This window comes from Colobus angolensis, unplaced genomic scaffold (genome assembly GCF_000951035.1).
Source record: "Colobus angolensis palliatus isolate OR3802 unplaced genomic scaffold, Cang.pa_1.0 Scaffold311, whole genome shotgun sequence".
Lineage (NCBI taxonomy): Eukaryota > Metazoa > Chordata > Mammalia > Primates > Cercopithecidae > Colobus > Colobus angolensis.
This window is the reverse complement of record NW_012116389.1, coordinates 2110860-2126877: the sequence shown is the minus strand read 5'-3', so window position 1 is coordinate 2126877 and position 16018 is coordinate 2110860. Positions and strand designations below refer to the sequence as shown.

General features: G+C 42.6%; 1 protein-coding gene across 2 annotated transcripts; it reads left to right on the top strand.

Moving 5' to 3' along the window:
- The first annotated feature begins 2615 nt into the window (after positions 1–2615).
- Positions 2616–15461, top strand: LYZL4 (lysozyme-like 4). Of its 2 annotated transcripts, none has more exons than XM_011950945.1 (5): positions 2616–2799; positions 5869–6080; positions 6194–6346; positions 8412–8490; positions 15205–15461. In XM_011950945.1, the coding sequence occupies exons 2-5, from the start codon at positions 5942–5944 to the stop codon at positions 15272–15274; spliced, it is 441 nt and encodes a 146-aa protein (XP_011806335.1). In that variant the 5' UTR covers positions 2616–2799; positions 5869–5941; the 3' UTR covers positions 15275–15461. The 2 variants fall into 2 exon arrangements, with proteins under 2 accessions (XP_011806335.1, XP_011806334.1); XM_011950944.1 differs by having other exon boundaries at positions 5850–6080.
- Positions 15462–16018: the final 557 nt, after the last annotated feature.

Below are 16018 nucleotides of genomic sequence, written 5' to 3'. Positions count from 1 at the left end.
AGGGCAAATGACAGGGCAGCAAACCTTGGGGTTTTTGCCTGGGGAAGCCCCTGCACCATGAGGGCTCCTAGGTCAATTCTTCTGGGAAAGGTAAATGTCAGATCAGGAAAGAAGGGCAATTCTCTTCCCTTTGGGAATACGACCTTTGCTGGAAGTTGTGTGATTGCAGTACAGCTTGCCCAGTCGATTTCGTAGAACAGTTGGTGCTTGTCAATAGGCTCCAGAGCAGATGGCCCATGTGCTAAGGGCCCAGACAGATGGTTGCCTGGAGGCACAGGCCAAAGCGAGAGCATGGAGCTGAGGGGATGTGTCCGTTATCAATTGCTGTGTAACAACCTCCTCACCCCAGACTTACAACAGTGGCTAAAAGCAAGAAATGTTCATCATTGCTTACTAGGCTGAGGGTTAACTGAACACCTCTGCTTATCTCGACTGGACTTGATTGATCATGGCTGTCATCATTCATGTATCTATGGTCAGCTGAGGGCTGGCCAGCCCAGGGTGATCTTGCATGTGTGGCAGTTAACTGCCATCCACTGTAGCAATAGGGGTGACTGGTGCCACTCCTCTCTTGCAAGATGAGGCCAGGCATGTTCATGTGGTGGAGGTAGAGCTCAGGGTGAGCAGAGGCCACCAGGCTTCCTGAGGCCTAGGATCAGCCCCACCTCATTCCACTGTCATCTACTGTCAGAGCAAGACAGGCCAACCCAACCCCTGGGGTGGGGAGCGGATGGCACCCCTTGATGGAAGCAGCTAAGTTACAAAGCCAAGGGGCACGGATACAGAGAAGATTATAAAATTGTGGCCTTTTTTTTTTTTTTTTTTCCAAACTGTCTACCACTGTGGATGAGGGGAACATTTCTGCTATTATGCCTTCAGAGGTGGGAGTTTCTGCAGATGGAATGTTTCTCGATTAACTGATTTCTGTGAAAACACCTTGGTTCTCTGCCAACCAGTCTCCAGCTGAGCCAACACTAAAGATTGTTGAGAAAATAGGCATGTATGGATTTAAGCCTCAGTGTTTATGGCCTGGTTTTAGTTTTTCTTTTCTGATTGTCTACATTATTAATTTTCAATTAATCGACTAATTACCAGTTCTAATTGAGTCAGCCAGAAAGACGACTGTGTTTTCAAAAGGCCAATTTGCCCTCAATCATCTCAATGTCTCTTAACTTTTGGAGCTGAAGAGGATCTTAAAGATAACCTAGTCTGATGCCCTCAAGTCACAGATGAAGTTGCTGGGCCCCCAAGAGAGGATGTCCTTGATCATGGCCCTGTGGTGACTAGGAAACCTAAATAAGGGCTTCTCCCACTATTCCACCTAGAAGGCAGTCCTATGGGGGCCCAGAAGAATGCTGTAGCAGGCAGAATACTGATCTCCCAAAGGTGTCCTAATGAAGCCATGCCCCAAAGAATTAAAGGAACCAATGACTAACAGAAATTCTTGAGTTTGCAGCATGGCAGGTAAGAAAAGAAACAACTTGCTGAAATACTGAAACTCCATCTCGTTATGAGATAAAAGAACTGGCTGAAATCAGCTGGAACCAAGATGGCCGGCCGGAATCTAGGCAGAACAAGCTTGCTGATGCCACAGACTAAATTTCTAACTTTGTACTAAAGTTAGCATAAAGCCTGCTTTATACTAACTTCCCCCAAAATTGTACAGGAGACCCATAAAATAGTATGAAGAGATAACTGCACATGACCCAGGACTTTCCAGCCCTTCCCTTTTTTCCACCAAATCACCTTCTAATTTTAGAATCCACTCCCTAAACTCTTTCTATTAAAAATCCTGCATTGCAGGGTGACAGATTTGAGGTTGACATTGCTGTCTCCTTGGAAATTGACACTATATTGACAATATATTTAAAATTAAATATTTATATTTCAATAAAAAGCCTTTTCTCAAACACCCAGTGTCATAGTGTTGGCTTCCAAGGCATTGAATCCCTTTTGTTCAGTAACACTAACCCCTGGAACCTCTGACTATGTTAGTTTGAATGGCAAAAGAGACTTTGCAGATGTGTTTAAGGTTAAAGACTTTGAGAAGCAGAGATAATCCTGGATGGTCTGGCTGGACCAATCTAATCATGAGTCCTTAGATGTGCAAGGGGAGGAAGAAAAGTGGGTCAGAAAGATACAATGACAGAAGAAGAGGCAAGAGAAATTCAAAGTGTGAGAGGGTTTGACTCACCTTTGCTGGCTTTGAAGATAGAGGAAGGCAACAGAGCTAAGAAATGCAGACAGTGCTCAGCAGCTGAGAATGGCCCTTAGCCAACAGCCAGCAAGGAAACAGGGAACTCAGCCCTGCGACTGCAGAAACTTTATTCTGCCAACAACCTCAATGAGCAAGGGAATGAATCCTCTTCTAAAGCCTTTGGAAAGGAGCATGGCCCTGCTGACACCTTAATTTTAGCCCTGTGAGACCCATTTCTGACTTCAGGGCTGTAGAACTTTAAGATAATAAATTGTGTTGTTTAAGCCACTAAATTTGTGGTAACATACTTCAGCAGCAATAGAAAACTAATACAAATGTGATGGTGACAGACCCTCCCTTTTTCAGAATATCCTGGTGCATAGCAACTGATGTCATAGAAAGGGTTCTAGAAGAGCACGTCATGGAGAACTCTTGGGTGCAGACAAGTGGATGATTAATGAAGTAGCATCTGAAAAATCCAGGGAACCAAATGTAGGTGGAGCAACTTCCCTGCGACACACATCGAAGCTGCTGCAGTGGCTGTTCTTCCCCTCCCCTTGGAAAGGCACCAAAAGCCACCCTTTGGAAGAGCTGGTGGACTGGTAGGCGGGTATATGGTGGGCAGGAGGGTAACGGGCATGACAACACCCAGCTGCAGGAGATGCTCATCAGCAAATTCACTTATTGCTCATTTGATGACAGTTCAGTTGGGAAGAGGAGGTTTTCACTCATTCGTTCAACAAAGTTTCATTGAGAACCTACTCTGTATTAGGTTCTGTTCTAAGTTCTGGGGATAATGAAGAGAAAAAAACAGACCAGGTTTCTGCATTCCTGGTGCTTACACTCAGGTATGGAAGAGAGAAAATAAGCAAGTGAACAGATAAATGAACAATGGAATTCCTGATATTGATTAATGGTATGAAGAAAATAAAGACCGTCTTTTTTGATGGGGCAGTGATCAAGGAATCTTCTTTGAGGTAGCGAGCTCATATGTGGTGGTCAGGGCAGTTATGTTCCAGGTAGAAGGAATGGCTGGTGCAAAGGACCTGAGGGGAATGAAATTGGCATATTCAAGGAAAAGAAACGTGCAAGGTGACTATGGCAGAGTGAAGGTGATCAAAGGAGAGAGTGATGTGAATTCAGACCGCAGAGGTGCTCAGTGGCTGCATCAGAAAGTCTTGTCAGCCAGGCTGAGGAGTTGGCACCTTATTCAAAGTGCAAGGGGAATCCACTGGAGATTAGTGATGTGACTGGACATATGCTTTATAAAACGCCTTTCCAACTGCTGTGTGGGCAGTGGGTTTAGGGGAACAGGGAGGAATAGGTAGTAGAGGAGTGTAGTTAGAAAACCTCCACCTTAGAGTTGATGGTGGTCTGGATTAGGAAGATGGCAGAAAAGAAGATGATGGGTGAATAGCTTCTGGAAGAAGTGTAGATGGCACACCCTGATGAACTGGCTTCTGCGGGAGAGGGGAGGAGAGGACTCAGTATGCCTTCTATGCGTTGAGATGAGGCCTGCCCTTTGGAAGACAGACATTACCAGAAAATGTTGTTTGCTCTGTTGGGAAATGAAACATGCACTGAGAGTCACTTTTTAAAGTTATTATACTTTAAGTTCTAGGGTACATGTGCACAACTTACAGGGTTGATATGTAGGTATACAAGGGCAGGGGTGCAACCAGAGCTAAGAAAAATGTCCGCAAGTAAAATCTAGTGCTGTGCATATTTGATCCACTTACTCTTCAAAGCAACACAATTAAGTACTGTTATAATCTGTGCTTCAGATGAGGAAACTGAGGAATCGAGAAGTTGAGTAATTTGTCTAAGATCACTGATGGGATCTCTGATATCTCAGCCCCTGAGGGGTAAAGCCAGAACTTGGACCCAGGCAATCTGATTCCCAAGTCTGAGCTCTTAAATGCAAGGCCCCCCTAGATACTGTATTTGGTGTACTGGTCATGTCTGCAACTAATCATGCAGCTTGAGAGTTTGAACAAATGTTTGAAAGTATAATTCTTCTAATTCATGAATATACTTTTTTCTAACTTTTGCCCAAGTTAGACATTTCTCAACAGGAAGCAATTTTGTCCCATAGGAACATTTTTGTGTAACATAACTTGAGGGCATCTAGCTACTGGCATCTAGAGGCCAGGTGTACTCCTAAACCATTCCAATGCACAGGATGTCCCCAGAACAAAGCATATTCCAGCCCAAGTGCCAAGGTTGAGAACCCCTGGTGTAGGTGTACACAGCCTGGAGGACATGCACCTGCGAATGGTGACAAACAGGAAGGTGCAATGAATTGTCCAGTTGATATATAATGATGGAGTGCTAGGGGATATGGGGTACTCCAGAAGGAAGATGAATTCTAATTTCCAGTTGGACATTCTAGTCTGAGGAATGGGATAGAGCACAAAACAGGACAATCCCCTGCAGGGTGTCATGGAAAAAATCTGAGAGCAATAGGGGCTCAAAGGGAAAATGGAACTTTTATGGAGGATCCATCAGGGTCCAAGAAGTTGGCACCTGGGGTAAGGCCTCAAGATGGGGCAACATTTGAATGGGGAAAGGCATGGTAGGGCTCTGTGCATTGGGAAGAACCATGCATGAGGGCACGGGTGCCAGAGGAATGGAGGGAGGTGCAGAGGCATCCAGAGAGGGAGCGCCATGAGAATTCCGAGTTTGCTGAATAGATTGTTCCTGATAAAGGGTGGATGGGGTAAAGCCAGATCATGGAGGGCTTGGAAAGCCAACTGTGGGTTTGCTGTGGTAAGAAGAGGGGATTAGCAGTGTTCTTCAAGTGACATTTTGTACCTGCTTTGGGGACATTTCTCAGTCATGGTAGAAAACACCACCTGCATGAGTTGGCCCGGAGGGTTGGAGATGAGAAGGCTGGGCTATGACTCAGCTTGCTGTGAGGAGGCGGTGGGTTTAGATGGTGACAGCCACCTAAAATGGAAAAGAAATGGAGAAGGCTAAACTCAAGAGTCCATTCTCTGAGTGCCCTCCCCTCCCAAGTGACCCCACTTTTAAAGACAAGGAAGCAGAAGCACTGTGAGGCTAAATGACTTGTCTGTTGTCTGGCTAGTATGTGGCAGGTCTGGGCTTGTCTCATTGCATGGGCAGCAAGGGAAAAACTCAGGGGAGTTTGGTTTATAGAAAATCTAGGGACAAGACTGTGTAAAGGACAAAGACACAACAGGGAGTAAGACGCATAAGAGGCGGTAATGGACATAACTCAACAGGTCAGTAGTGGTTCTGCTGGAGTGGTGGGGCCATGATGCTTTTTTTAATTTCTCTTTTCCGTTTTCCAAAATGTATTTAATCACCAAAGTCTACTTTTACAATAAAGGGAAGAAAGGTCTTGAGCATCTGTATCTAATATCAGAGTGAAACGAGTGAGATACAAACCCAGAAGGAGTCAATGGGTTTTGCTGGATGGAAAGAATTGGGGTTGGGAGGGGGGCCTCAAGAGTGCAATTTCCTTAGAAAATAGGAGTTCAAGAGGAGGAGAAGGGGTGGAGTTTCAGGTGTCCCAGATTTGCAGTGACACGAAGCAGAGAATTAGGATGGGAAGAAGTGTCCTGGCTTACCAGGTGAGATTCCTATTTTTCTGATGACACTGAAGTGTGCTCCACCCCCAGCCCCACAGTGCCCTTCTTTCCCTTCAGAGGACCAGTGGCCCTGTGACTCTGCTCGCTCATCTGGCCACCGTTGCCCCGAGCTGCCAGGAGCCTGGAGAAGATGAAGGCATCCGTGGTTCTCTGCCTCCTTGGCTACCTGGTGGTTCCAAGTGGTGCTTACATCTTGGGGCGTTGCACAGTGGCTAAGAAACTCCACGATGGAGGCTTGGATTATTTCGAGGGCTATAGCCTTGAGAACTGTGAGTAGGTCCCCTTAGTGCTCCCTCCTCTCCCCTCCTTGCCCTCCCTTCCTTGGCCAGGCATCCCCAACTCCAGCTGTCCTTAGAGTCACACACCTTCTATTCCATCTTAGGGGTGTGCCTAGCCTACTTCGAGAGCAAGTTCAACCCCATGGCCATCTACGAGAACACACAAGATGGCTACACTGGCTTTGGCCTCTTTCAGATTCGTGGCAGTGACTGGTGCGGTGACCATGGCAGGAATCGCTGCCACATGTCATGTACTGGTAAGTCTCTCTTTCCATTCTGTGCGGGGGCACTGGAGGCTGTGGTGCTGTGTCAGAGGCCTGCCTTCCAGATGGCCAGAGTTTACAAAGTTTACAAAGAACAGGGTGTGGCAGGAGTCATATCCAGCATGGGTCCCTGGGAAGCTGAGCATTGCACTGCTGAGGGTACAGGGAGATCAGGCTGTGGGGAGTCAGGCAGGCTAACCTAGGATGGAGTGATGGAGACCCCTGTTGAAATGGGCAGAGAAGGTGTTGGGAAGTTGAGAGGAGGCTGCAGGCATCAGAGCCTGAAGGTTGGGAGCAGAGGACTCCAGCTGGCCTGATTTCACCTATGCTCGGCCACCTCTCCCTTTTTTAACGGGGCAGTTGCTGCCACTTTGAAAGGCAGAACTGGTTACTGGGAGGAGACAGGAGCTGGGCATGTCAAGGGGAGCTTGCCCACTGCTCTTAGGCGGTCCCAAGTACCTGTGATCAAGGGGAGGTGGTTGCCAGGATTCACTCATTGCATGAGCACTTATTGAGCACCTACTAAGTGCCAGGCCTTACAGAGTTGCCATTTTAGTGCTTGTTAACTGCCAGCTACTCTTTTAAGCCCTTTATAAGTATTCATCTAATTAATTCATCTAATCAATCTAATTAAATACCCATGAGGTGGGTACTGTTATCCCCATTCTACAAATGCAGAAACTGAGGCCCAGAGAGGGTAAGTATATGCCCCAAAACACACAACTGTGCGGTGGTAGAGCTGGGAGGGAGACCTAAGCAGTGTGACTCCTGAGTTGGGGCTAAACCAAGAAGCTACACAGCTGGGCCAGGTCTCCCTCACATCTGAGGCAGTCTTTCTGCCTAAGCACCCCAGCATCCTCCCTAATGAGCAAACCTCCCTCCATGCTGATGGGTAAGAACCATTCCAGAGCCTGTGGCTTCTGAGCTGGGTCTTTAGGAGACAGTGGAGGGGTTGGAGTGAAGGCCTGCAGCCTTCTCATGTGGCCTGGGGAGTACCTGTCTGTGTTGGGCCCCATGATTGACCTTTAGCTCCAGAGAGGAGTAAGAAAGTTCTCTGAATCAAGGAGAGGCAGGACTGCAAAGTAGGAGGAAAAGGCACAGGAACTCTATGGGAACCTGGTGGGAATCCTAGCTGCTGCCGTTAAGAACGACATGAGCTTGCATAAGTCACTTCTAGAGCCCCTCCATCTGTGAAGTGGGGACATTAACAACCACTTAGGGTTTCTGTGAACATAAAATGGAATAATGTATATAAAATGCCAGGGAGGGCCCTTAGTGAATTATAACAATCACAGTCTAGTTGAGGAGACATACACATTAAAAGTGTAAGTTAATAACATTTTAAAATTAATTAAATTCATTTAATTTAAATTGAAATGATGGTACATCCAGTGTCACCCAGAGCTTCCCAGTAGCCAAGGCAAAAAGAGAAATATGGTAGGCCTGTAATTTATATTTCATAGGCAGAAATCTATCTATCTATCTATCTATCTATCTATCTATCTATCTATCTATCTATCTATCTATCTATCTATCTCCATCTCTCCAGAATCCAATGGGAGACACATAAAATTATCTGTCTGTAATAGAGGTGGTACTGTGTGTTGTGGTAAAATATGGTGGACTGTATATCCTGAAAAACTCTCCCATTAGGTAGAATGTAAACAAAGAAAAGAAAAAAAAAGTTCTTTTAAAGTCCCAGACTGAGTTGGCAAGATAGTAAGGAAAATCCCTAGAGGCTAAAAGGGGAACAAGGATACAGATAGGTTAAGTGAAGGGTTAGAACAGATCATGATCCTGGGCATCAGCTGTTTCTCTGTAGCCTAATCAATATATTTTAATGGAAAAAATTTTATAAGAATTACAAGTTAAAAAATCAATAGATCTGGTAAAAAGATGACTACATCCTGCTACCTCCTTAGGGTTGTCTAATAAAAATCTAAGGACTGATTTATTATTGGAAGACTCTCTGATGTGAGCACCCTGTACCTTCCCTGATATCACTCTAACTTAGCTGTCACATGGGGGCATGGTATCTTCCATTTTATTTTCCCCACAGCTTTACTGAATCCTAATTTAGAGAAGACAATTAAATGTGCCAAGACCATTGTAAAAGGAAAACAAGGGATGGGAGCATGGTAAGTCATACATTTTTATGTAGCCTGTATTAACGACTTTCACTCATGATCTCGAATCTGAATCTTGGCCAAATCTTGGTTGTTGCGCATCTGCAGTGCCAAACTAAAAGGCTCTGACTCACCAAGGTAAGTAGCAGAAAACCATTGAGTTCCACAATCTCAAGGCCACAGAGGGAGGGAAACAATTATCAGAAATTGCCTTGAATTGTACTTTTTCCCCCCAAATCTTGTTTAGGGTTCTACAGAATGCTAGAATGAACATCTTCAAACTAAATCTGTGTTTATTATGATAATCTTTGATTGTTTCTTTCCTATAAGTTCCTACAAGGTTTTTGAATACTTTTAAGGTTCTTGATGCATATTGTGAAATCCAGCAGGCCCGTATTTGTTTAAAGGGTTTAGTAAAATGTAGATTTACTGCATCTTCACCAATCATAAAACTTTTGCAATTTAAAGGTGAATAACTGGCTGGGCATGGTGGCTCACACCTGTAATCCTAGCACTTTGGGAGGCCGAGGCAGTTGGATCACCTGAGGTCAGGAATTCAAAACCAGCCTGACCAACATGGCAAAAACTTGTCTCTACTAAAAATACAAAAAAAAAAAAAAGAAAAAAAAAAGCCAAGTGTGGTGGTGCGTGCCTGTAGTCCCAGTAACTTGGGAGGCTGAGACAGGAGAATTGCTTGAACCCACGAGGCAGAGGTTGTAGTGAGCCGAGATCGCACCACTGTACTCCAGACTGGGCAAAAGAGTGAGACTCAGTCTCAAAAAAAAAAAAAAATTAAAAAGTGAATAACAATTTTGTCTTACCTTCTTTTGTCTTTTATGATATCTCATTAGGGCATTTTCTCCCATGTTTGTTATATATCACTATTGTTTTGTAATTTTTTTCATCTTTGCTCTTTACCTATTTTAAAATTCAATTATATTATTTGAAAGAGCTCTTTATATATTTGGTATATTAACTGATTGCTGTATATTTATTGCCAAAATAACTGCAACTCTAATTTCCTCTTTAGCCAGATATTTGCTTAGAAGAGTCTAAAACCTACAAGAGTTTGGGCGTATGCCTGACTTCTTTCACCGAGTGTTGCATTTGTTTATGTTTTTGTGTGTGGTTGCAATTCGTTCTTATTGCTATATGGTATTCCATTGTGTGGATTCACCACAGGTTACTTATTTATTCCTCTATTGGTGGGCATTTGGTAGTTTCTTCATTTTTAGTGCTGCCATGGACAGTCTATACTTATCTTTTGGTGAATGCAAATATAAAAGGATTTCTATTGTTTTTACCAAGGAATAAAATTGCTAGTCATAGAATAAGTGTATTTTCAGATTTGGCATATTGTGTCAAACAGTTTTCTAAAGAGATTTTTATCAATGTACACTACAATCAGAAATTATGCATTTCAGTTGCTTCACATTCTCAACCACGCTTGGTAATTTCCAGTTTATTCTCATGACTGTTGTGGTTTTGCATTATGGTTTTACTTTGCATTTTCCTGATGAGGTTTCAAATGTTTATTGGCCATTTATATATCCCCTTTGGTGAAGTGCCTCTTCAAATCTTTTGTCAATTTTTCTATTGTGCTGTCTTTTTCTTATTAATTTGTAAGAGACATTTATATATTCTGGATAAATTTTTTTTGTTGGATATATGTATTGCAACTGTCTTTCATTCTATGAGTTACCTTTTTATTAATTTAGTTTTTTAATAAAAGACATCTAAAAAAAAAAAAAAGAAAAGAAATGGGATCTTTCTCCGTTACCCTGGCTAGAGTGCAGTGGCGTTATCATAGCTCACTATAGCCTGGAACTCCTGGCCTCAAGTGATCCTCCTGCCTCAACCTCCCAACTAGCAAGGACAACAGGCACATGTCACCATGCTTGGCTCTTTTTGTTTTCTTTTTTTTTTTTTTAACTTCTCCAGAGTGTCTTGACAAACAGAAGTTCTTAGTCATAATGTAGTCTAATTTATTATTGCTTTCCCTTTATGGTTATTTTAACAAAATAACCATATTTTTGGTCTTGACCTATTCCTTGGTCTTGAGGATATTCTCCTTTTTTCCTAAAAGCTTTACTGTTTTATCTTTCATATTTGGCTCTGCAATATCCTTTCTTTCTTTTTCTTGCCCTGTTGCATTGGCTAGGATCTCCAGTAACTATTGAATAGAAGTAACAATAGTGGCATCCTTGTCTCATTTCTAGTCTCACAGGTAAAGAAGTTCAATATTGTATCAATACATGTGATGTTTTAAGTATCTGGAAATACTCTTAATCAGATTGTGTTCCTTTTCTTCTCAGTTTGGTAAAGTTTTTTTTTTTTTTTTAATGATGAATGGGTGCTGAATTTTGGTTATTACATTTTATTTACTTTTCTGCAATTCTGTGTTAGCTTATTCATCTGCCTTAAAAATTCAAACTATTGTCTTTTTTTAGTGTCTCTTAACTCCCATGACTTTTCCAAAGGTCATATCTGGTGACATCTTATTGAGGATGTCAGTTCTATAAAATTTACTTCTGGATCCTGTAGTACGTTATTTCATAATAAATTTCATTATGATGTGCTGGTAGCAGTGGCTCATGTCTGTAATTCCAGTACTTTGGGAGGCTGAGGTGGGTGGATCACCTGAGGTCAGGAGCTCAAGACCAGTCTAGCCAACATGGTGAAACCCCATCTCTACTAAAAAAATACAAAAATTAGCATGCATCTGTAATCCAAGCTACTTGGGAGGCTGACATAGGAGAATCACTTGAACCTGGGAGGCGGAGGTTGCAGTGAGCTGAGATTGTGCCACTGTACTCCAGCCTGGGCAACACAGTGAGACTCTGTCTCAAAAAAATTAATAAAGAAATTTTATTATGATGCCCCCTTTTCTTTTTGTGATATTTCCCCATAGGTCCCATGTTAGCTTTATCCTCTTTATTCTTCCTCGAATAAAGACAGGATTACACATATTTAGTATTTGCTAAATGGACAGGTTGTGTGGCTTTTTCTTGTCTCTGTTCACTGTTACTTGGGTTATGGCCAGACCCTTTTCTCTGATGTCTATCTGGGGGTAGATTGGTGTGCACCTCTCTTGGCCTAGTTTCCAGTTTGGAGATTTTGCTCGTGTGAGTGTCTTTCTGATATGCTGAACCAATGGAGGGCAAGAAAATCCTCCATTTCCAGCTTACACTGCTACCATCTCTATCCACACTGTTTATGATGGCAGGCCTACATTACCCAGTGAACACTGCACCACCACAAACTTCCTTCCTCCCCTACCTTTTCTCCCCCGTCCCACATTTTATAATTACTTGCCTGGTTGATTCTGGACATTGTAATCTCCAGATAGATCTAGAAAGAATGTCATATTTCCTAAGTTCCAGACGGCACAATTTTTCAGATCTTAGTATTTCTGAAACTAGGCTTTATTTTGTAATCAATGTATTATACCCCCAAAGCTGTTATTAAATCATTGATGAATCTTAGAATAGAAGATGTCTTACAATAGAGGAAATCCTATAATAATAGCTGCAATTTCTTAACTGATTGCATTTATATGCACATCATGATTGAATCCTCAAAAATCCCTCTGCAGTGAGCATTCTTATCTTCATTTTCAAAATGAGAAAACCAAGGCATAGAGAAGTAGAATAACCTACTTGTGGTCACAGCAATATGATCAATCCTGGATCTGTGCTATTCCAAGCCTCAGGTCACCAGGCTACTCAAAGAGATGGGGATGGGTGACACAGAAGATCTATGCTCTGGTTATGTAGAAGGCAACCAAAGTATGGTTATCCAGTACTCCAGTGAGTCCTAACTCAGGGTTTCTGAGCAGAGTCAGTGTAGGGTGGTGGGGGGAGAAAGGACAGGCCTGCAGGTGGACAAATTTCACTAGTGGAAGCATAGGTGGTGTTCTTTACTATAAATCATGGGCCCTGAAGGCAGCAGAGACTTTGTCCAGAATCTGATCCAGAAGGTTATGTCTGTGCCAGAGGCTGAGCCTTTTTGTTGTTGCTTTTTTTGTTTTGTTTTGTTTTTCTGTGTCTTCAAGGTACTTTGGAGCTATTAGGTTGTTGCAAAAGTCATCGAGGTTTTTGCCATTAAGAGTAATGGTGGTTTTTGCCATTACTCTTAATGGCAAAAACCGTGATGACTTTCGCACCAACCAAAAAATTCAACAAGAGATTGTTTTTCCTGCTTCTATATCTCCAGCCTCTAGCTCTGTGCCTGACACACAATGGATGCCCCCATGTGCTTGTTGAAAAATTGAGGCTGCATTTGGGGCCACTACCCTGAAGTCATTCATAACATTTTTATTTTTAAATTTACTATTTATTATCTTTAAAAATGAAAATAAACCCTTTCCCTCTTAGCAGCCTCCTCAAGGTCACCAGTGTTAATATTCTTAGAAATCAGAGAAAAATGTATGCACAGATATTTTAAAACACACACGGAATCCCAGTGTCCACACTGAGCTTCTCCTTGCTTTTTCTCATCTTTTAACAGAGCTCACAAATCGGCATTATTACTACTTAAAGGTCTCTGTCATTGCTGTAACAGCTGCTAGTGCCCCGCTGTATAGATGTTGCAGGTAACTTATCTGCCAGTTCTCTAATGATGAAAATTTAGTTCGTTTCATTTTTGTTGCTGCTGTTGCTGTTTCAAAATTCTATCATAAGCATCTTGCTTTTAGAACTTTTATGTTCTTTCAAGTGTATCCTCAGAGAAATCCCTTGAAGGGAATTTGTTAGACTATTTGGTGCATTTAAACGTTGGAGAGACCAGTTGCTAAACTGCCATTCAGAGAAGGGGCTCCTCTACCAACACTGCATGAAGGGGCCTGTTTCTCCTCAGCTCACCAGTCTGAGGTGTTAAAAACCTGTGTCGTTTTGGAAAATTGAGGTGTGTAAAGTGATATCATTCTGTTTTGCTTTGCATGTTGAAATTACGAAGGAAGTTGAACATGTTTTCATGTGTTTATTGGCTGTTTTTCTGTGAACTGTTTACTTATATTCTTAGTCCATTTTTCTATTGGGTTGTTAATGGTTTTTTTCTTCATGTTGGTCTTTTATTTGTCTTTTATAAATTAGGCTTGTTAGACTTTTATTCATTTTATTTGCGTTAACTATTTTTTCAGGTTTGTTATCTGTTTTTTGATTTTATGGTATTTTTATCCTCCAAGAGTTTCACAGATTCACAAAATCAAATCCCTTGGTTTTTTTCCTTTGTGGCTTCTGGATCTGTGTGATATCTCTTTCTTAGAAAGGTCTTTTGTACTCCAAAATTGTAAGCCACGTATTACAACAGTGCTGACACACACCCAAATTAAGCCCTATATTAAATTTTTGTTAAATAAATTAAAAATAGAATATGATTTTATGTTTTTAATGCTTAAAATGTTGGCCTTCTTGGAATTTATTTTGGTATAAAAAGTGAGGTATAGGGATGCAGCTTTATATTTTTTAAATGGCTAGTCATTGATTTCAATACTATTTAATCATTAACCCATTTTCATCGCTAATTTAATAGACTGTAATTTTAAAGTGAAAGTCCCCTTATTAATGTTAACTATCTTTGGAGTGTTCGAAATACCTTTCATATATGGTCCAAGTTTCCAATTAATGTGGAAGCTTGGCTGATTCTCTAGAGTAAGCCTTAATGAACTAAAACCATCTTTAGTGTATGGCACTGAGTGGAGCTATGCTAAGCCAGGCAGATCAAGGCCTTCTTATTGCTCAGGTTCCCAGTAAAGGGAGCTCTTATTAAGCTAACAGGCAGCCACGTGTTCTCCAAAGCTCAGTTGGTCAGCTCTGGAGGGTTGGGGCAGACAGGAAGGGAGAAGACTAAGACCACACATGTCCCCAAGGAGTCCCTTCAGCAATGTCTGCCCTGGGCTATGCAAAGCCTTGGGCTTTCTGAAAATACCTGTGTGTGTGCTTCCGTGCCACTCTGTAGCTACGAGGGGCCAGAGGTCCACAGTCCTGTCTTCCACTGTGGGACCTCCTACCCTGGAAGACCCATGGAGACCTTCCCACTGAGGGATGGGATGACCAAACAGGGTTTCTAATGGCTTACAGCTGGCCTGGGTGACTCCCCACTCTGGACATAGGGACTGGAGAACCTAAAGCCTGGGTGCTGGCACAGGGACCCAGAACGAGGGAATCACTATTACAAGCACCAGGAAAAAAGGTTAGAGAAACTCAATGCAGCTGACTTAGGTGGGGCTAAAGAGTCAGAAGGAATTTTGGAAGGTGAAGAGTGAAGCAGGTACATGGAAAGGTGAAAGAGGCCCTGGCCCAGGGGACAAAGGTTCTATTTGCAGGCCCAGGGTCTGCCAAAGACTCATCATGTGACTTGGAAAGTCACAGAACTTCTCTGAAGCTCACTTCAGAGAAGCAAATGATACTTCCGTTGCAGGGTTGGGGGAGAATTTCACAGTTCACAGTTGAGCCTCCTCATCTCACCATGTGGGGTTTATGGAATGAGGTGGGGGCTGATGTGCACACTAGGATGGAGGACGCACAGTGTTCATGCCAGGATGTGGTGGAGACAGCACTGGAGATGCACAGAAGCCTTCAGAATGCTGCCCATGGCAGGGGTGGCAAACTCAAAGTCTCTAAGGGGGCAGGCAGGTGTAAATGGCCTGAGTGGGGCTGTGAAGCCCTGGAGACCCTGAGTTCTGACTTTGAGGAGCCCCTCCCTCCTGTTCACTTCTCTCTACAGGCCCACCTGGTCCCGGTACTGCCAGTACTCCGACACCCTGGCGCGGTGGCTGGATGGTTGCAAGCTGTAGCCACCTGCATGGCCCCTGCAGCACTCACCAGTTGCATCTTGTGAATGAAGGTACTTTTCTGCTTGCTGCTTCAGTCAATCCTGTTGATGATCTCACCACTTTAAAAGCTCCAGATGGAAAAGGACAAAAGTTTGCTTCATCCGGGGTTGCAGGATGCAGAATAAACCAAACTAGTTACTCAACTTGGGCCAAAGATCTCTGCTTTGATTATGATTATCTCTATGATCACCATTATTTACTATTATTGTGATTTATTATTATTTAATCTCGGGTGGAGGAATTGAAGGAAGGAAATTATCTGAAAAAGAAGATGTGTCCATGAATGTCAATACTAAACAGGAAGAGGAAGAACAGGTACAGCAGAACCAAAGAGGAAAGAAGAGAGGAAGAGAGGCTGGTACAAGCAGGGCCTCCAGCCAAGGCATGTCCACACTGGGACACACAGGGGGAAGAGAGAGACCACAGAATCCTCTTTGCACGTCTATGAAGGGAATCAAATGACAGTTGCTCATTTCTTATAAAAAGTCTCTAAAAATTATAAGTAACACATATTTGCACTAGAGAAATTTGGGAAAATACAGAAATATTAAAAAGGAGAAAATTTTTCCTATAATCTCAATACTCAAAGACAATTGCTGTTATGTTTTGGTTGCATTTCCTTCTGGTCTTTTTTCTGCATAGCGTTTTTATTATTTTTCAAAAATGCTATGATAATGCTGTAGTTAGAGAGTTTTGCATCTGGCT